This window comes from Anopheles marshallii, chromosome 2, assembly GCF_943734725.1.
Source record: "Anopheles marshallii chromosome 2, idAnoMarsDA_429_01, whole genome shotgun sequence".
Classification (NCBI taxonomy): domain Eukaryota; kingdom Metazoa; phylum Arthropoda; class Insecta; order Diptera; family Culicidae; genus Anopheles; species Anopheles marshallii.
In genome coordinates this window covers 81,578,521-81,600,687 of record NC_071326.1, presented here as the reverse complement: position 1 = coordinate 81,600,687, position 22,167 = coordinate 81,578,521, and the positions used below count along the sequence as shown (strand labels likewise).

General features: G+C 41.4%; 1 protein-coding gene across 1 annotated transcript in view; it reads left to right on the top strand.

The window, feature by feature from the left end:
- Nucleotides 1–8,750: 8,750 nt before the first annotated feature.
- Nucleotides 8,751–22,167, top strand: part of LOC128710450 (protein sax-3-like) — a 67,800-nt gene continuing 54,383 nt past the window's right edge. The window contains exon 1 of the mRNA XM_053805502.1: nt 8,751–8,811. Within this exon, the coding sequence (XP_053661477.1) occupies nt 8,751–8,811 (61 nt within the window). The remainder of the gene's footprint in view (nt 8,812–22,167) is intronic.

Genomic DNA, 22,167 nt, shown 5'->3' with positions numbered 1-22,167 from the left:
TTGCGGTGTCATATCAAACCGCTGGAAACCTCTCTTGAAGACGCGGCTCACGCAGACACAGCCCCAGCAAGCGTCCCGGGCCGACCGACCGAAGAGGCTTCAAAACGCCTTACGCCAACAACGCCTTCGCTCATCGTTTTGACATTCAATGCTTACGAGTAAATTATGTTTATTTATGTTTAAAACATACATTCACGCACTGCGCACGGTGACGGGGTTGCGCCTTCCCTTTTCGGCTGGTCACGGAACCGATGCGCTCCATTCCTCTAGGTGGACGGCGGAGGATTACCGCGTCCCCTGTTCGCTGTTTTCTTCCATTCTCCATTCACACCATTCCCCTGCTTTCCGAAAAACCCCAGTTGCATTGCTTGCGTTTTCCGTCAAAAAAGGCCATTAACCCTTTATTGCTTTATTTTTTCTCGTTGCTTCGGGTTACACATTTCTCTATTTCAAACGTTCTATTGCTCTATTGTGTCCGTCCGTCCGTTGATTGAACCCGCCCGGGTGTGTTTACATCCACCCACCCGATGTTGGGGGTGTCTGCTGCATGTGATACGTAATCGATTTTCTATTTCCCCCCCTGTTTTTGTTTGTCATTATTTATGTTGGAGGATAGGTAGGTTTATAGGTGATGCCCTTCTAGTTTGTTGTAGGCAAATTGTACCGCCTATGCTTGGTGGAGCAATGATGGTTTTTGGGGAAGAAGCAATATTTATAATGGCTTAGCAATAGTCATAAATTTCTGCAACACGAATAAGGGTTCTTTTAAAAATATCTATGTATTTTGATGTACTTCATATATGTCTACATCTCTCGATATATCTAGTCAATAACATTGAGAGCTGGGAATTTTAAGAAGTTTTTGACTAATTCACAAAAAGTAGAAACGTAATCTAATGTCTACAGCATTAGAAGAGCAAATAGAAATAAATACGAAAAGAACGTTTCGTTTCAACTATATCTTTATTCTCCATCTTCACTGAGTGTTGCTTGAGAAGGTAGAGTGTTGTTTAGAAGGTAGAGTTCGTATCATTCTGATAACACCTGATACCCTTGTGCTTAACCTGAAGAAAATTGTGGAAGGTACCCCTGGAATCCGAGAAAGTTAATGGAAACTTCCAATACTTCTTATCGTATCTTCGCCTGCACGGTTTGACTCTAGAACCCTGCGGAAGGTAACGATTATTTCTTATAAGATTGAAGATGCGCTCTACCGTCCTAGAATCGTGCCCCCGGACCAATGATGAAGGATTTCACCGTTTTCAGGACACACTGCTTTTGCTCGTATCGCCGATCCAAGCGCTAGTATTTCATGCCAAGGGTTTTTATCGGCAACCAAACAATTTACGGTGGGGTTACGTCCAAAAGGATTCCCCGACGGTTAGAGAGCGGTCTTGGTGGTGGAGAAAGCAGTTCCCTACCCGAATGTGAGAGAAATAGACGAGAAACCGGCTTACTGTGAAAGGCGTCATTAGGTTTTATGTGCCAATGTAGAAGCGAAGGTAAGATAACGGAAATAGATAGGGGCGCAAGTGAGCGTAAGGATGGATAGGTATTTTATTTCACGTATTTTCCAGAATCCGTCCGTCCGACCAAACTACGCAGTGTGTCGTCCCGTATGTGGCGTAGAGGACAAAAAAAAAGGATCTTGTGCAGTGGAAGATCCAGACGCACGGTGATGATGAAAGATGGCACTCTTCAGACCGTTGAGAGACTCATCGTCATCGTGTCCAAGCAAAGGTGGCAGTGCTTGAGCATCAGCAGCAGCAGCAGCCTCGTAACTTGAAGATGGTGCCGTATCCCGGTGGTGAATGTAGCGGCGACTCACCAATCCACTTAGGACAAAAATGTGGAAAAATTGTTCCCAAGATAAGAGCACCACTTCATGCCATATGTGTGCTGTGTGTTCTTTATTGTAGGAGTAGTTAGTCCGTGCTTTAGTTTTCCGTTGCCTTTCGCCTCGATAGTGAAAGGATAGGGAGCTTCGGCGGTGGACTCTTCGTTAAGCTAGCGAAAGGTACAGGATGACTAGAATTGATCGTGCCTCGGTCTTTGATCCACCGTTTATTCCGAGTGGCTTTGAGAACTGAGCAATGGTTAAAGGTAGCTGTGGATCTAGCTGTGTGGGGAAAGGCTGAAAAAAAAGGAAGGAAATGTAAATGATATTCTCTTAGCTTAAGCCTCAGGTATATGCGGCAATGAAGTGGGAAGGTATCACGATAGCGTTGGAGAGGGCAATTAAAATAAAGTTACTAAGTAAGGGATTTAACGTATGCCCTGGCGAAAATGGTTCTCTATTCTTATGGAGATATGGAAGCGTTCTTGGGTTGTTCCGGAAGGATGGAAGGAAAGCTCATTTCCCTTCGATTTACGACACGGAACGCTAGATGGTGTCGTCTGTAATAGGAGTGTATAACTAACAGGTTAAAGCAATGTGCATTTTTATGGCGACGCTTATGACCATAAGTGTCCAGAAATGTTACTTATGCGTGATGATGGCATTTTTTTGATACGACTTTCGGTTACGGAACGAAGCCTCACTTCGCTCGAGTGCATTTATCTGATGGAAATTTACTTGGTGGCAACGTCTGCGTTAAACTGCTTTAGCTTTCGTGGCGGGTGTTCCTCGAAACTGTCACCGCGCGGTATGTTGAGTAATGTACCGTTCAGAATCTTCAGGCAAAACTTGAAGCCTAACAGGTTTGTGGACAAAACTTGTCTTGAAAATCCATTAATTTTTCGTTAACATTTCCTGCGCCTATATCGACGCGCTCTGGTGTTCAGATCGTTATGCGTTTCGAGATTCGAGAGTGTGATTAATGGAGCCACAGGTGCCGGAATTTACTGGCGTTAGCGATAGCAGCAACGGGGCCACACCAATCGGATATTACACTCCAACAGCAAGAGGCCTCCGCCGACGCGGGACCTTTTTCGTTCGAATCGTTCTCGCAGCGTCTTGCGTCTATCACTTCCTGGAAGCTTCGAAATCTTCCCGCCCGTAATGCCCGAAATCACCTTAAAAGTGAAACACAAACAAACTTCAGAGATCATTTTCCAGGGCCCATCATTCAGAAGCCGCCAAAGAGAACATCAAAAAGGACAGCAAACAAAGTGCGACCCTGCGGATTGGTTTTGCTGGTTTTTTGGCATTGCGTCCCTCCCGCGGCTATTTACCGAGGAATCCCTGAGTTTTTCTAGCTCAGTAAAATTTAGGCCCTGTGTTGCTGAAGCCTCCTGTTTATTTTTTTGCTGTTGTCGTTTTAAAATTCCCTTCCGGATATGAGAAGTCTGTGACCAAATTGGTGTGGGGGAAAAAAAGGGAGATCGTTAAGGAAATCTAATTTCCCAGTGGATGGCAAAAACAAAGGGAACACACAAAATGAATGAAGTAGCAAGCAAAAATTGAATGCAAACATTCCTTGTTGATTCAATTTAACGCCAATTTGAAGGATAAAACCATTTTTCGCTCAGGATGTTGGTTTTTGTCCTTTGCGAGTGTGGGCCCAGGTAGATATTAAGTGTCTCGTCCCCTCCCCGGTAAGGGAGACTTTGGGTTTATTTGGTTATGTGGTACTTGGGTTTCGAGCCGATCCATAAACCTGGTTTATTTATCGTGATTACTTTTGTTTGGTTCTTTTGATGAATTTCGTTTAGTTTTATCGCAAAATCTTTTTGATGTAAGCGCTGGGCCTATTTTATGCAATTTACCTAGACACGTGCCTGTTTAGTTATTTAAGTATGATAATTTAAAATTATAATATAGAGTGTAGTTAATTTCTTTCTTTTATAAATTAAGATACGGTTATGGAAATATTAGGTTGATATATTTGGAATATATTCCATTTTCGGAGTTGTTTTAGAACTGAAGTGAATAACATAAACGCCGAAATAAAAATTACAAAACCGATAAATGAACAACAGGAATGAACTCTATTATCTATTCTCTCTACTATAATGAACTCCACTTTTAAGAAAACATAAAAAATATTCAGAAATAGTATAAAAAATCCATAAAAGTACACTTGTGGAAGCTACAGAATCTTCCCCATCATATCACAACCAAATTTTTGTGATTCGTCTCACAATACAGTCAAATGTTTTCTCTTGATTCTTTGAAGTGTATATCCCATATGCAATGGAATATTTTCTTGCCTTTGTCGGAAATGAAATTTATTATATTAAGGCGTGTGTCGCTATGAAAACCTGCTTGTACAAATTTATTCCACCCGATGAGTCTTGGTAATAAAATTTTATTACTTTCTTACTTCTGGCATTCAACAATAATGATGCATAAGGCTCGCCTCACTCGTTTATTTTTTGTTCGTTACGAAATGGCACCCAAAGCCGAAAGGGGTTAAAATAATGAAAAATCTTATGACATAAAATTAAAGAATATAACTCATCTTCAAACTGCAAAGCCCCGTGGAAGCATATGTAGCGGAATCTAATGTGTTATTAAAAATCAATTATATTCTCAACGGGAAGCCAACGGTTGCGGAGGCGCTTCCTGGCGGTGGTAGTAATTTTAAATGAAAAACAGTAAAATACGTTGGTTTGAAAAATTTTCTTCAGACTCTCTGTTCACCGTCGGAAACAAACGACATCGATCCCGGGAGAACGATCAGATGTGTCGTAGTATTTCATGAAAAAGTGGCGTTTATGAAGATTCTTTCGCACCTCTTTTCGGGCGCGAGGTTAGGGTGATACCGCGCCCCCACTGCCAGTGGAAAAGACCCCAAGGAGCACGACCTCTAATCGGTGTGTTTCTTCTGGTAGCACCACCGATTGCGGAGCGGGTTTGAACGATCCGCTACAAGTTGGTAGGAAATTTATGCGATTGTTTATTAAAACGTAACCCACGGTCACATTTAAGCGAGAGAATCGGTCGTTATTCGTGTTTCCTTCCAATATGGCTTACCGGAGGTTTTCGGTCGGTCGGATCCATGGCAGAAAAGAATAAACTGAATCGTTTTTCTTACGGGTTTTGTGTGAATTTGGGACGGCAGCGGTGACGGTTTTAAAACGCCGGTTTGTTCGTCTTGCTCTGGTGTTGCCTGTGTGTGTGTGTGTGTGTGTGTATGCATATGACCATACCATACCATACGACTGGCACCAGCATCGTCAATGAAATTCTTCTCAACTCTGGTTAGAACCATTAAAAATAATCGGTGGCAGCGTTACCATATGTTTCCGTTGCCGGACGGGGCAAACTATAAAGGAACGCTCAAAATGAAATGAGAAATGCGAAGGAAAGAAGCATCGATGCAGATGGATACGGAGGAAGCGAAGACACAATTTAAACAAGATTCTACCGGCCGGGGCATGCCAACCGATGGGTAACCCATTTTTGGGTTGGGACTCTCTTGAAGTTACAAGTGTGTGCGTCAATGCGTTTGTGGTCAAGATAAAGGAAACGATTTTTCTTCGACTATGTCCAAGTGTACCAACCGAACCTGACTCGAGAAACACACTCTGTAACATGTGAGAATATATCATGGCTGTGTTTTTGTGTTGTACAAAATAAAATGTTTTCTTTTACATCCTTTTTGGCACAACACTAGTGTAGTTTGTTGCATTTTGCACACGAAAGTAACGAATGAAACATTTATAACTTAGGACTTCGAAGTATTTTACACTCGCTGTTGTGAAAACAACGCGTCAATGTAGTGGTGCGCACGCGGTGACAGCGAAGGTTACTGCAGTAATAAGTTCACCGTTTGATGAAATGTCAAGCGAGATAGGATCATGACGAAACAGTGTGCGAGTCGACATTGGAGAAAGATGATGGCCGTTAGGAGAGCGGAAAATTGTATAAATAGGGGGTGAAAGGGACGATTTCGTTCTTTTCCAAACTAAGCGGCAATAAAGACCAATTTGTGGTTGCTAACGATTAGCACAACCGACAAAACCTTTTTTCGCCGTTACTTTTACAACACTCGCCTTTATTGAAGAATTTTATTACTGAGCCAAAATAACTTTTGCTAACAATCCCTACTCGTTTGTCTCTCTGACCGTGAAATGATAATCCTTTTGTGGTGTTATTTTCTGACATCGTTCTGACTTTGACGAGCGAACTTCACAGCTGTGAAACGAAACAGCAATTCAAAATTTGTTTGGAAAAGGCCACGTTTTTATATCGACCAGAATGAGGCATATGGTTAGGTTTGTTATTTTTGGCAGGGCATAAGTGATATTATGAATTCCAAGGAGTATGGTCCATCACTTGGACGTCCGTTTTTCAAAATAAGAATTCTTCATTTTCTGAATATTGTTTATCCTTTAAGAGTTCTGTGTTATTAAAGAACGAGGAAATCCTTCGGGTATTCGTAGAATCGATTGAAACATTATATAGGTTGGTTATATTTTAATCCATTTACCACCCGAAAGCCATCTCCCCAAAAAGTCATCGACGCCTTGCCTAGAATTTGTGGAGAGCCGTATACAGATGTTAACGTCGAAATCTATGGAATATTGTTCTAATCTTTAGAACAAGATTTATTTGAAATGTTCTTCAGTGATCTACTGACATAATGAGTCCAGATCCAATTAGAACAACGTGGCTACATCCTGTTTTACGGTGATACCTTTTGTAGAAGTCGGCAACTTCTTCAATCGAGCACAGTGAGATCTATAAAGGGTTCTTCCTGAGGTATGTAATGTGGATGTCGTAAAGGCAAAATTTTAAAGATGTTCGAATCTTCAGCTGTAATGGAGATGATACTGTTTGTGCCAGTTCGGATATCCTTCAAATGGGTATGGGACCTCAAGATATTCAAACTATATTCATCCGCTTGTGGTTTAAATAACGATCCAGCTTTTCAAATAAAATTATAAGGTTATTCAATGTTATCCTTGTGTAACATGATTGCTACCATTTGGTATCGCTTTGGTGTCGAATTGCAATATTGGAGGATATTGAACTATCTAAATACTGGAGCAGAGGGAAAAAACGTGTGTTCCAGAAAATGTAATATATGAACAAATCGTGATACATAAATTTTGTGAAATTATTCCGTATGCACAACGCAATTGGCACCAAACCCGCGCACAACTATGCGAAAAGAAGGTGGCAACAATCATAAGCCCCGAGGGAATGATCTAGCCTCGGTTTTGGTAGCAGCGAGGTGTAGTACGGTCAAGTCGCGCAACCTTTGCTGATATGGGTAGCTTCCAACTCCTCCGTACGTAACACACGTACCCCGAAACGCTGCGGGGTGAAAATCTGTCGATTGGTACGGCGGTTGCTATTTCGCTGCCGATCTCCCGCACAATCTAAACTTTAGCATTTAAGCGGCAGTGGTTGGCAATTGTAAAATCTGCCCTAGCCTGTGAGTGTGTTTCCTTATTGGTAAAATGCAGCTTACGCCTGGAAGCTCCGATTGGCCTTTGCGTGTTTGATCTTTAACGCGGGTGCGCGCAAGCTCACGACTTTATTTGCAATCATTTGGATAGAATTCGTTTGAATTTCGACTCCACTATCTTGCAAGCGTAGCAAATTATTGGTTTGGATTGGTGCGGTTTGTGCAAAATAAACAAATAAAAAGTCAACGCATTACACTTTGTGCTGTTTATTATAAATTCAATTCTACATTCCAGGTAACTCCTTCAATTTGGACGAATATTTCATATGATAAACGATAGGTTCGTAATAACTCTACTGCGATGCTGAATAATGAATTTCAAGCTACTCTCTTTCCTACAAAATGAATATAGGAAATGAAAACATATGATTTACATATCTAAGCACCATAATAAACTGATCTCGTATTTTATTTTCCATTTCTTCCAGAGTTCCTGTTGAACATCTTCCACAGCGCGGTGTCGGCGAGCAAAAGGATTTTCTCGGAAAAGAGAATAGAGGGAACAGAACTTGTGTAAATAGAAGGAAATAATTGGTAAACAAATTCGTTACCCTATCACGCATCTTGTCGCGTCTCCCTTCGCATACATCTTACGACATCGTTTTCCACACAAAAAAAAAGCTCACACATAACGAAACCCAAACCAACGAAGCCCTCCAGGTCCAATTAGAGAGCGAGAGACCACCGGTTCGAGGTTTTTGGGCTGTGGATGCGGAGTGCTGGAGAGGTGGTGTCGAATTCAGCACACACACTCAACACTTTCCTTGCCGAGCAACAATGTTTTGCCGGTTGCCGTTTGATGTGAGCGTTGATGCTGGAAGATGAGCGCGCAAGGATACGCGGCGTTGTATTTTCAACGCACCGGCCTAGGACCTCTCGTTTGTCTGTTCGTTTGAAACGCATAAAATATATGATAATGATGAGTGAAGATCGCTAACGACACGACAACGCATACCAAACGCATCGCAGCGGGGTGAAAGAAGTGGATACAATGAAAAATATTTAACACTAATGTTCCAGGTGAAGCACGCTTGTGTGAGCGTGACGTGTTTTATGTTGTGCAAAGGTGCTAAGTATGGTAATATTGAGCGAGAGGCAAAAAGAAGTGTGAAAATATTCTAAACCGTACCGACGGAAATGGCAGGTTTTGTTTTTGGTTGTTATGGGTGTTGTGAAGAAAATTGCTTATAATCGATAATGATAAAATATTGAAACGAAAAGTGAGATCGTGCGAGCCCCGTGTGTGTTTGTGTGTTGAGAATAGTGCTTATTCTGTTGTTCTGTGTAGGAGCAAAGTTGGTGTGCACAAATGTGCTTGATATAGGGAATAGTTTAAGTTTACGCAGTGTGTTTGCCGCTGAGTGGAATTCCAGATTCCACTAATCAAACATGGATTACCTGGTGCTAGTAACGACGCTTATAGCACTGTTCATAAGCCCAACGATACAAGGTAAGCATCAATTTTATATCTGTCATCTTGCTTCATTTAACAACTGAGAATTTTTAAACATTCTAAAATCTAGAATTTGGACCATTGATTTATTTAAAGTATTTTTTCGTATGGCACATAGTTTGTTGCCTTATCGCAACAGGCTTTTCGAATATTCAATTTTAAAATACGCTTTTCGACACCACAAATCCTTAAACACTTTTATTAACCTTTCATGAGAGTACACGAGGGTTAAAAAATTCACTTATGTTCTGCTAGCCAAAAAGAGGTTCGAATGAGGGCCGGCACGTGCTTATATCTTGTCGATCCTCGGTCGACAATCCAGCCTCTCCAGTCATCGCTCCAACGATGCTTCGGGATCCTTTGGGTTTTGCGAGTCGACTTCTGCGCCCTCTGTGGGGAAATACCGTAACCTCGATCGGCAGGGTATAACGATCTCGGTCGAACTGTTTAACACAGTTTTATATAATTGAGCTAGTTTAAATACTGGAGTTTGGGGCGGCTGGTAGGCGCCGGTCTCCACACGGCAGGACCGGTGCAAAATCTCTTCCGGATTAATACCGCGTAGCAAGGACGGACTTTATGGCTACGTAGTAAAATTAAATTTAGTAAGCCAAAAAAGGCAGGCATGACCTAGAAGGTCGTTACGCCAAGAAGAGAGCGAGATATAATGGAGTTTCCCTTAACGCTCAAACCCATCATTAATGCTTACTATCGCTGAAAACAAAATTTTGGTGTTCATAGTTAATATCACAAAACATTCAGATGTAATGCAATATGAAGATTTCGCATTAGTGAAATATAATGACGAAATTCTTGTAATACCGCTACAAAAAATTCGAGACATCCTTCAAAGTTTCTTTAAAATTTTACATTTTTTTTATTTTTTAGTTAGTTATAAGGTGTTGGTGATTGAAGATATTGTGGCTTGAAATACGTAGATCTTCAATACAATTTTTTACAATTTCATACACTTCAGGTATTCAAAATATACGTTATGTTTCAATCAATAATCATAAATGTCTGGTTTTCATGTTCTAATACATATCTATTAAATAGCAACGTTGATAATCTACCAATACCTCAAGAAAAGCTCCTCCTGCTGTGAAGAAAACTTTTCCATGAAACTCCCCTAATTTGAAGATGGAAGTGAAAGTCTAGTTTACCATTCGTAACGCGCTAATTAATTTAACAATGTCATTTCGTTGACATCAATCAGATTAACTTTTTTCTTTTCTCTCGTCCTTGAAACACCTTCCCTTTTGGTTTTCGCTTAAGTGTGGAATGTTCGCGAAGCGGCGAAAGTGAGCAGAATGTCGGCAACGAGCGGTGCGTTGTTTTGCGCGAACCTTGGTTGGAAAACGGATGAAATATTTAATTTAATTTGAGCACCTCTTACCAAATTCCAAACCCTGCTTAAGCCGTTCAGCTCCCACCATCACCGCAACACTGTCAGGTGGAAACTTTACAGGAGGGGTAAAAACATAAGGATCGGGAAAGTATTTGTAATGCACTTGATGATGGGGCGTAGCGAAGATGTTACAACCGAGAGAGGCGTTGGTGGGTGAGCTTCAGACGAGAGCAGTGAAATAAAAAAGTTTTATTCTCAAGAAGTGTAGCACCAAACCATGCGCCAGGTACAAGCTCGAGGGCACGTTAGGTGCCCAAGTCTTTGAATTTGTTTTGTTTTATTCGATGTCTGTACACGGGGAGCACAGCACAAGAAGCAACAACACTTCCGACAGCGTAAGAACGTTGATCTGATCGTTCGCCTCGGTGTACTACGGCTGCCACTCGACGTGCTACGGTGGACAACGTAATTGAGATCAAAGTTGCCGCTAGCAAAGCACAGAAGCTGTGGTGTTCTTCCGAAGCAGCCCGAACCAAACCTTGCCACGGGTACCCCAGGAGGACTTTACTGTTACTGATGTTTCGTCCATCGTTAGCAAGACTCCGGCTCTCAGGGAAAGAACATTTCCGGTCCCGAAGAAAGTGCAAAACATTTTGCTCTTATCGTAACCCATCGAGCGGCGGGACCATCTAACTGAAATGGGAGGGAAATGTCTTGCCAAACGCTGGAGCGTTTCGCTCGCCGATGATGTATATAAGCGTTACCACAGACCCGCTTGGTGAAGCTCGGTGGGTTGGAGATCTTTCCTTAATGAATTTACTTGTGCAAAATTTTCGGGAACGCTGGGCTTAAATTAAAAGATACTTATCTGCATAAAATTATCTCCGATATTCAGTGGCAGCATCACCAACCAACGACTCTTCTCCGCTGTGCTGTTGTTGTTTTGCACCGCCTGGTGTCCAATCACCAAGCGCGAGAAGGGATGTGAAATGTTCAAGACACCTTTCGGCATTATTTGTGCCTGCAATCTTCCTGTGCCAAACGGAGCAGCTACGAAAAGACGTCGTAATAATATTCCTTTTTGGTAGGCCTTAACATCGGATGGCCGGGTCCGGGGGTGAGGCAGGTTGGATGGAAAGTTTTAGCGCCTTTGGGGTGAATGCGATAAGAACAATTTCCTGCATTTCGGCCGGGGGGGCTAGGAAGAGGCTGGGTGGGTGAAATGTACCATCAACGACCCAGGGAGCATAACGGAGGCGGTGAGTTTTTGTGGGATGAAGAGACAAAAAGAATTTAATGAAAATTACCCGAATTAAACGACAGTTTCCGTGAGCAGGGAAAAATGACTGCGGCTAGTTTGTTAAACCGTTTGCTGGTTGATTACACGATTAAAGTCTTTCTGCAAACCGAGCACCGATGGAGTTTTGACTGAATAGACATCCACAATGTTAATCAGTTTGGGTGAGGGTTTTGGGTGAGTGCAGGTGAAGTAAGCTGCAAGACGCATAATGATTTGAGAGAAATTTGAGCAACTGGGTTGAAGGATGATGTTTGAGCTTTATTTTAAGATACGGTGTGGGCAAACCTTGTCCGTGTTGATTTCACAAGAAAAGGAACAAAGTAATGTTTTTTTTGTTGACAGACACATACGCAAACGTCGTTAATGTTTCACACAATCAAGCGTGATTTGCTGTGATGTAGTTACTACTGAAGTTAATGCTAATGTTCCATTCAGTTAATTAAGCCTAAATTGGCTTAAAGTTGAACGTGTACAGCGTCCAGCGTGAATCAGTGAAGTTTCCTTAGGCCCAAAATGCCACTATCGCAAAATGCAACAACAAAAACAATCATCGACAATTTTGCTTACATTGCTTGGAAAAATGATTGTGAATGTACTTATCTTACGATGGTTTAAAACAGTGCATTAATAAAAACAGGAAACTTACGAAATTTTTGACAAAGATTGGTTGTCGCAAAACTATATCTCTCCGGGAACCTAACAAGCGCAGTTGATGTCAGAAAAAAACGACATATTTTTGATTCGTAATGTGCAAAATTTTGGGGAAAACGATTTAATAAAAAACATAGAATATTGTTGAACAAACGAGAAAATAGTTCTAGTTCTAGCGACAAAAACGTAAACGTAAAATAATGGCATTTTTTTGTTATGAACTAAAATACTTTTTTATATCAGTTTAACAATTATTGTTTCGTTGCTTATTCGCAAATAACACAAAGAACCTTGTTTTATTGATTCCGTATCAAAAATGGAAACAAATAAACACTCAAGAGCGTCACCCATATTTTGGGTGACGTGGTACAGAACTTGTTTTAACCAAGTGTTGGCATATCTGTGCTACTCAGAAACCTTATTTCTGAATAAGATTTTAGTTATGGACTTAAACACCACTAATATAAAATAATAAAACCTTTGCTTACGAATGATTTCTTTAAAATTCTATTTTTCTAGTCAAATCCTAGAATCCAAATCTTGTCAGAAACAGATGTGTCCGCTTTTTCCAGGCCTCAAGCTAGATCCGATGAGCACGAAACAGTATTAAACTATAAAAAGTTTACTCTAATTTCGTTGCCTGAATGACATTCTATTTTTAGTGCAACAATTTCAGTTCAAATTGATTTCCCATAAATTTTCAAAAATGAAAGACATCTTCCTAAATTTTAAGACTCCGGTTTTAATGCTTTTCCTACGATCAGGTCCAGAAATCGATGACCAGTCGTAGGAAAAAGTTTTCGGGAAAACTTTCTTTACTTCCCTATCGAAATTCATGGTCTTTGTCGTTACTGCGAAATCGGCAAGGGAAACTTTTTATCAGCGTTTCCAAATTAATGGTCAAGCCCCAAAAAGGAAACCAAATCATGGTTAGAATGTGAAACTGCCTTTTAAACATGAACCAGAAGAAACGAGCTAAACAAACAACCTCTGAATTCTGGCTGCAGGCAAGCTATGCACAGCAACCGTTTGCCTTGAGCTGAAGCTTCCTCCACTCCTTGTTATTCCTTTTAGTGGTGCGGCAGGAATATTTTCATTTCCCATTTGCCCAGCAAGAGAAATGCTCTTGCGTGTGCGAAGCGAATGGAAGATGATGATGGTGCTTTGCCTGCGAGGCGCTTTGCCGCTGAACGTTAGCTATTATCAAGTGTTTCGCTTTCGTTTATTAGATTGGAGCCAAAGTTTAGAAAGTGCGAAGAAAAAATAAAAAAGGATCCTGTGAGAGGAGAACGTTTAGACCGGAAAGTTCATCAGGGAAGGCGTCACTTCTTCTGCACGAAGATCTTCTTCTGCAAGGATGTTTTTTTTTCGGAAGCACTAAGAAGCGAACAAAAAAATCAATAACAAACTTTACTGCCTTTGCCGTTGCTATTACCTTTACGCACGCAGAAAGAGGCGGAACTTTGTTCCGAACTTTTATTTGTGATTTTATTCTGCCGAGATCCCTTTCTAACGCGGCACGGTGGTTTCGTTTTCCGAATGGTTTATGGTTCGATTTCGGGGTTTGATTGTAAATTTTCGTTCGTTTTCATTAAAACTCGTAAAAGTGAAATCAATTTACGCGTTCGGGATGGAAGATTTTCCTGTTGTTGTTTTTTTTTCGTTTTTGTTTAGCGAGTTTATTGATGTGGTTTGAAATGTTTTCTTTTTATCGATCCCTTTTCGGGATACGCTTTACGGTGATAAGAATTTTAGATCGTTTTGTAGTTTTGCTAGAGAAACTCTTGAGTTGTTTTGTTTTCCTTTGTAATTGCTATTGGAGCTCCAAATCCTTTCGAGAATTATTCAGCTTCAGGATATTTAGTGAGGTGTATTTTCATGTTTCTTTCGCTACTTCATTACTTTTCAAGCTCCTTTCGGCAAAATAATCTGGTTTATTGTTATTCGATTTAGTAACACACAGAATGAGCCATTTCCTGGTGCTTACCTTTGTTCGTTTGTATGAATGAAAAATTTAAAGCAAACAATAGCAGCCAAACGAGACGTGGAAACGTTTGTTAATTCGACAAGATATGACCTATTCTTTTCGAAGCAAGATTTATTTCTATCCGCCGCTTTCCATTCATGCCGTGTCTCGGTGTCCGTTTGCAGAAATTCAAAAGGTGGCCCAGAAGTGTAGTTCTTTCGCTCGATTTCCTTAGGTCCTTCCGATGGCGTCCGAGTTGTATATTGCTCGAAGGATGGCCACCGGTTTGTGGTAGCAGGTGGAATTGATTAACTTTAATTTTCCGTCCATTGTATTGTTTGTGATGCCCGGTTTCACCAACCACCCCCTCCGGCACCGCAAGCCTTCTGGACGTTGGATATTATTTTTGCCTCATTTCTTATTGCCCTTTGTCAATAATTTATTCCAAAACAGTCATTTTTGGAAAAAAACATGGCTGAAAACATGGAACCAGCGATGGGGTGAGAGCAAGAGCAACAAGAGCCTGGCCAGTATCCTGGTGTTGGGCAACGACCAGAAGCAGAACCAGTCGATAATTCTTTGGCTGGGCCCGTAATTTATGACTTTGCTGGCGCCCTTCGAAGCATTCTTCCTTGCTGCCCGGTGAACCTTTAAAAAGTAGCGTATTTCCCGTGTGCTTATTGGCGAACCGCGTGGCATCCGTTGGACAACAACCAATTACTCTTTCTCCCTTCGGGTGAGTTCCCTTTTTTTTTTTCGTGGTGCCGTCTTCTCCGCCATTTTACCGTCGCATTGCTACCGGCGCCAATTCGATTGTGTTGCTGGTGAGCCTTGGTGTTTTCGGGATGTAGTTTGGAGCAAATGTTTGATAACATCCAAAACCCCTCCCGGTAGCACTAGGTGGCTGGAGGGGGGTTCTCGTTGTCTCGTGTACGTGCCTGTTGGAAGGGATTTTCGGCAGCAGCGGTAAAAATGAAAGTGTATTTTCCTGTCAACAACACCACGGACGGTAAAAACTCGGAAGTCCCCATCGACGGTGGATGAAGAAGCGCTAGACGCGGGTTTGCATTGTTTGAACATGACAGCATCTTCTTTGCAGGAGCATAAAACAGGTATTCTTATTATATCCGAATTTTATATTTTAGGTGAACAGTGGTAGAGAAATAAAATGTTTATCTTGTTGCAATATTGACATTTTGTGTAGTACAACTCGTCGCAGCCATGTTAACAATGGCGTTGTATTTATTTAGCTGGGATACAATGTAATATTCAGTGTCCTGGATTCGTTGTTTCCCCAATAAATGAGGTTTTGCTTATTCTGTTAGCACCATCGTTCCTAATCCATCCTACCTAAAGCAATGGAAACCGTAAAGGTAGTGCCCTATACGAGCGCTTTGCTTCCACCCTGCAGACAGAAACAAAGACCGAAAGGTATTTTTATTGATTCAACCTGCAAGCGAACCGTTTTCGGCCAAATGTTACTGCTGAAGCCTGTGGCGTGACTGTTGTCCTTGGAACCCTTCGGACCATTTCGGTCACAGTTTGCTTGAAGGTGGGGAAACGTGAAATGAACAGAAGGAGACGTACGTTCTGAATCCCTCACGTCCCACCGGACGGGCATTGTGATCCGACACTCCCGCACACAAAATACCGCCCAATGTGCTCCCGTCCCCTTGTACCGTCAAATGCAACACCACCTCCCTGGGTCTTCGTGGTGTAGTACACATGCGCGCCCCATCCCCTCAGGACAGCATGTGGGCATCATCGAAGGGGGTTGTTTTTTTTCGGGGGTCGTTTCGACCTTATCTTGAACTTGATCTTGGATACCACCGTCTCTAGTGCGACCGGCCGATACTGGCCGAAATTCCATTGTGGAACGTGGACGTGAACCAGGAAACCAACATTCATTCGACCGGGCACACACAATGGGTATTTTCTCGCCTACTTTTAAGGATGATCGGGGTAGATTTCGTGTGCCCGTTAATGGGCAAGGAAACGTGGAAAAATGATGCAGTGTTTGGGGGGTGGGCAGCGTTGTAACAAAGAGTAATGTACAGTGCGTAAAATGGCATTAAGTGCAGATATTTCTGTCGGAACTACCGAATGAATATTAAAATTCACTTACTTTAACAACAATTTGAATCGGTTTCGGTTGAATTTGATGTAATTTTGAACGGAAGTTTCACGTTGTCTACTTTTAATTTTTAAAGGTGTTTTCAAAACAAAATTAAAACACAGAGATGCAGAGCGCTTCGTCCAATTCCATACGACATTTGTTCGAATTTGACCTATTTGAGCAGCTTAAATTCGTAAAAAATATTAAATTATAAAAAAATTAGCATAAGAGCATTGGCGAACTGAAAATTAATAAATTTTGCAGCATCGTGTATAATTCTACTATTTTTCTATCATTTAAACAATCAAACAAATCTGATTTGATTACTAAAAAAAATCGTGATGTGTTTCGATAATTTTGTAAACGCTCTGCCTTTCAATTGTTTATCACTTGCGTATATAATTTGTCCTACCACTGTACACATGCACTGTATTTCCTTTTTGCGGGTATTCTACACCATTTTCATCAGACGGTCGAATGAAGAAAAATGGAAGCGAAACTAATTTTCCCAATTTTCTTACGAATTTTTCTTTTACACCCTCTGCGAGCTAGGGGACTAAGGAATTGAAGCTCCGTCCTGTGTAACGCTTTCCTTACATGAGACAGCGAGCATGTGAAAATCCTTCGCACAATTTCCTTTAAACATGCAACCATGTAGTGAGTTTTTCCGTTCGAGGGGAAAGGGCATGGAAAAACGCACTATCTGCAGCCAAAAGCTCAACCCCACTACCTCGTTTTTCCACCCTTCGGTGGAATTTTCAATTCTGGTGGCGCCTCTTTTTAACATCGTGTGCGCCGGTTTTCACCAAATTGTATCTTTCCTTCGCGCCACTAATACTCCCGATCACGTGACAAGAATTCGTGAAAAGTCTGGCCTGATGAGCCTTGAGTTGGTCGTCCTTTACCGTTTCCCTGCGATTTTCGTTTTCTTTTTGTTGTTGGTTGTTGATTCGTTTGCTCCTAGCTACACCAGTGCTGTTCGGTTGGATCCTTTTTTTGGGGTAGTTTTTTTTTATGCTGTTGTTGAATCCGCTCCAGCAGTCCCTTTTGGTTTTTCGAGACACGCGCACTTGTGACTGTCAAGGAAGAGGAAGCAGTAAGTGTGTATCTTTGACACGGTAGCCGTGGGTAGTGTGAGCGGAGTTCGTTGGCATGTGTAGTGTATTTGTTTGTCTTCGCGACGGTCACCCCACCCCTGCTGGCCAGAGTTGGCGGAGGGTTGGCCAGGTTTTTTTTTATGGCACACAACACCCAACCGGGAAACAAAACACCAGCGCCCAAAGTGTTGATGGGTGTTTTCTTTGTTTCCGCAAAGGACGTACTTTTACGTTGTGGGTTTTGGAGCACCTACATGAAGCTTTTAGTAGTGCATCGTGTGCCTTCTGACTTAGCGTTTGTCTCTGTCTCTCTCTGTCTCTGTCTCTGTAGAAGTGATGACAGGATACGATAAGTTACGGTTATGCAGCGTAATTCAGGAAGGCGTACAGAGTAAGGACGCGTATTTGCCCAACTTTTCGTTTAGGGGTTTTTATTTTATATTCGTGCCTTGTTTTGTTGCATGCGTCGATGTTGAAAGGTAGTGTTAGATAAGCGTTTTTATGTCCTGTACATGGTTTGGTTTCGTTTCGCAATTTGTGCATTAGAAAAATTGCTCAGTTGGAATTACTTTTTTTTTTAATGTTACTTATACTTTTCTGTTACTTCGTGCAGTATGTTACTGGAAGTTAAGAAATGTTCATGGTTGACTTATTCTTCATGTCTGTCATCAATTATTATGCTGTTGAAATTCAAAATTTTACCTTTTAAAGCTCCTTTTCTTCGACATCTTAATCGTTCGTTTCGTAATGACATTTCAACCCTGACATGTGCCTTGCTGTTGTTGGCAGATGTCAGTACCAATTTGTGCATGAACGTGTTTCGAAACACTTTACGAAAATACGCGTCGAAGGGGTAGTGAAGCGTCTACTTGTTTTTTGTTTTCCAAAAAGCACTGGCGTTGGGTGATAATTTAAACGTCGCTTTCTTCGGTGTGTCTTACAGGGCTCTCGCGCAAGTTTATTGGAGGCCACCGAACAGCAGGGCAATTCGATCTGATCAAGGTGATTAAGCGAATGGGCCATAAAATTTAACTCCCTCCCACCCCCTCAGTATGGGCGGTCATCTGGCGAAGAATGTCAACTTCATCAGTTAAATTACGCGTTTTGTGTACACCCTTCTCTCGCAGACTTCCGATGTTCTCGGTAATGGTGCTCCGGACTTTGAAGGAGCTGGCGCGAGTGTTGCCCCGGGGTGTACCCTTGAACGCACGATATCAATTTCATTCGGCATAAATGATATTTCCAGGTGTGCGGTGAAATCGTAACCATAAATATTGTACGATACTTTCCAGCTTTACACACAATTTCTCAATCTTTATCTGCGCTATTGACATGACGTTGTCAATGGGTTACAATCATTAAGAAAATAAGCAACGAAAATAGTGTATCAGCTTACCGTGTTTCAAAAGCGGGAGGGGCACGTTTAGAAAGTTCAAAATTATTTTTCCTGTTTGTTTGCAATATTGAGCATATTTTGTGAAGAATATTTACCATCAACCATTTAGAGCCGCGGAGCGCTACAGAAAAGTGTCTGATGTTTGTTTAGCACTTGATCGATACTTACATTTATTTGAATTAGTCGTCGGTCACATCTGGTGTGACGAAAACTCTTCTAAACGATTACAACGCCCTCCTTATTTATTGTGGCCCGCCTTGGTTTGGTAAATGGTGCTCCACTGCCGAATGGAGTAGTATGTTGTGTTTGTTGATAAATTGTGAGTCCAATGAAATAAATATGCCGCCCGTGACAAGTAGTGTGCGTGTGTGTGTGCATATTAGAAGAAGTGTACAAAGCGTAAGGGAATATCATAAAACAGTTCATTCCCACAGATTGAAACGAATGTGTGGTGTGCTGGATGCGATCTGGATTACATCAAGCCACCGATTAGACTGTCATAGAGGCTCAAACCCAAGAGGCCACGAAGAGGTCACTTTTCCAAACACGCTGACATATGCTTTTTCTCCGACTTTGAGTGATGGCGGCCGAACACCATGGTGCAGATCAATTCGACTGCGGCTGGTGTGCGCTGAAGCATTGAGCAGTGAGAATGTCAGTAACGAGCGGACAAAATTCCTCTGCTCGAATTTCGGTCTTAAGGCTTACGAAAGATATAAGTCATATCAATTTATCAAAGTTTATTTCGTAAGGAAATACATTATTTTTTGTATGTGTGTTTGTGAAGAGCAGAAATGCCACATGTTTTCTGATGACTTCTTACATATGCTATAGATATATTACTACTGCAACATTAGCTAATTATTTGCAAACTTTATTTTTCTTAAATTTTTATTGTAATTTGTAATCATTTTACATGTTATTCTTAATGACTGACTAAATAGGTTCTTTTAAATATTATTAAATCTATAATAATTTCAACCATTATTGTTGTACACTTTGTGACGTTTGGAGAAAACAATTGTCCATTTTCAAAAATAGATTAGTCTGTTGATATTTATATTGAAGAATTATCTAAATGTTCTGCTACATTTGCTAAATTGTTCTTCAAGATCAAATAATAAATTTCGAACACTGACACCGATACTAGAGGTGGATCATTCCTAGAGCGACTTAATTCGCGGGTGACTCTTTTGAAATGTTGCTTTGCTAATTCAAAGTTAAAACCTCAAATAAATACAAAGTTCCGTGCTACGAAAAGTCCACGGGATCAGGCGGGATTCTTTCCTTACCTTCCTCATGGATCCACCAGGGAGTGAAACGGTCCAAACTCAAATAAAAAAACACTGATCACGATAATGAGAACAGTTTCAAACTGCAATCGAATTTTATTATGCTAAATACATTAGCACACACCGCACAGCAGAAATGTATTGTTCCGCAAAACGACTTGTCCACGGTCAATATTAAATGGCACCAATATACGGCTAATGCCGCTGCTGCACTTATGTTCTAAATGTTTCGAAATTAATTTTATTACTTCATTGCAGACAAACGCTACGTAATTAACGTGTGCAGCATTATAATGGCATCATATTCTGCAAATTTTCCGGACGTGGTTGGTCTTGGGAGAGGGCCGGAATGGTGGGAGGTTGTCGTATTTAAAATGCCACTCTGATGGGCGTTACTCCAGTCGATGTGCATGATAACGCATCGCAGCATCCAGTTGAATGGGGTGTTCGGAGTGCAATTATGGGTGATTTGTGTGCATTTACATTTCAGTAGTCGGCAAATGAGCATTCTCACACCGCGCCGACCAGTCAATAAAAGTCAATTCGTATTAATGATGATGTGGCGGTACGAGAGTGCCAGACAAGATCGGTTTCAGTTAAATGTTTATTAGGGAACAATAAAAAAAAGATTGCATGTGTTTCGTTTGTTATCAAATTATATGAAAATTATTTTAATTTGTTTTTGTAAGTATTTTTTTTATTTGTAAACATCATAAATTCTAGTCCTGTTATTCAATTTAAAACATCACTTTCAAACAGCAAAAACAAATAAAACACATCGAAAGCATATTTTTGTTATTGTTGCTGTATTCAATTTGCTTGCTGCATAAACATGCCAGACATGTATGCATTGAAATGGCAAACAAATAAAAACATACTGACAGAAGGTAATTAAAATTCGTACTATCGCAAACCAAACGGATCCGCATCCATCGCAAGGCAACATCGCGTGTACCTACATTTTAATTATTCGCAATTAAAAATGTTATTTCCACTGAAACTATCGAATCCGCAATGGTGCAAACAACCCGGGGGCCCAAAGTGGTAGTGGAAAAATAATACAAAATAACATTTTGCATGCGTAACTACGGGTTTCACACGCGTAACTCTCGTTCCCTGCATTTCAATTTCTCCGGCTGACATTCATCACGGTTTGTGACGGATTTGTTGGAGGGCACGAGTGTGTGCCGCGGTGGTTGCAGAACCGTTTGCTGTTTATTATGACTGGAACGATGTTTGTATTGGCATATGCCAACATACAAGCATGCAGCGCACAAAGCATGGCGAGGAGGGCTGTAATAGGCGTGAAGGTCTGTCCGGTGTCCAGCAAAACTACAATTTATGATGGAAAAGTACACCTGATTCTAGCATCAATTCGTAGACGTTTATGTTTCGCTTGGTCTGCGTGTAAAAAGCTTTTTTTTTTACATGGCCATCGTTCGTTGCTGGCAGGCATGTTTTTAAATACTCCGCCGAGTCCTGGAGTTGCCTTTCCTTTAGCCCATGGAACCACCCCCCTTCCCACTGGGGCATGTAGGGAAAGAAAAGCATGCAAATTTTGTCTTCACGCGCCGGCTGTAATTTTTATGAGTACTGTTTAACGTCGCCCAAACAAGCAAACATACAATTTTACCGCCTTGTTTGTCTCCTCTCTCGCGTGTACGACGGAGTTGCTACCGAGATTTTTACGGTCATACTAGTGTGTAGCTGTATTTTTTTATGCTTGTACTCCTTTTCATACGTCTGACTTGGTTGGTTTGTGATTTACGATAGTGTTCTAGTTGGGACCCCCCCTAGCATGTGTGTGTGTGTGCGTCCTCGGAACAGCGGTTTAGTTTATGGCGCATTTTATATGGTCTCCGGAATGTTATCATGTTTTTGGGGCAAAAATATACCCTAATAAAAGCATTTCATCAGCCTACGGACGCCTGCGTATGTACATGGAATTTGTGGTCAGACCAACCGATGGTGTGGCCGTGATTTTCGTGCCATAAACTGGCTTGACTGTGGAGTTGTGGAGGCTTAATTTTTCTGCACTGGGAAACATTTTTCGCGCCGGTTTAGTTTTAACTGCGCTCTTCCATACAACGGCCTAAACATTTGTGACTTCGTTCCAGCGCGGTGACATGTGTCGGTGTGTCTCATCCATCGGTTAAAGGGAAGTGTACTTAACGGTGCTAAATAAAT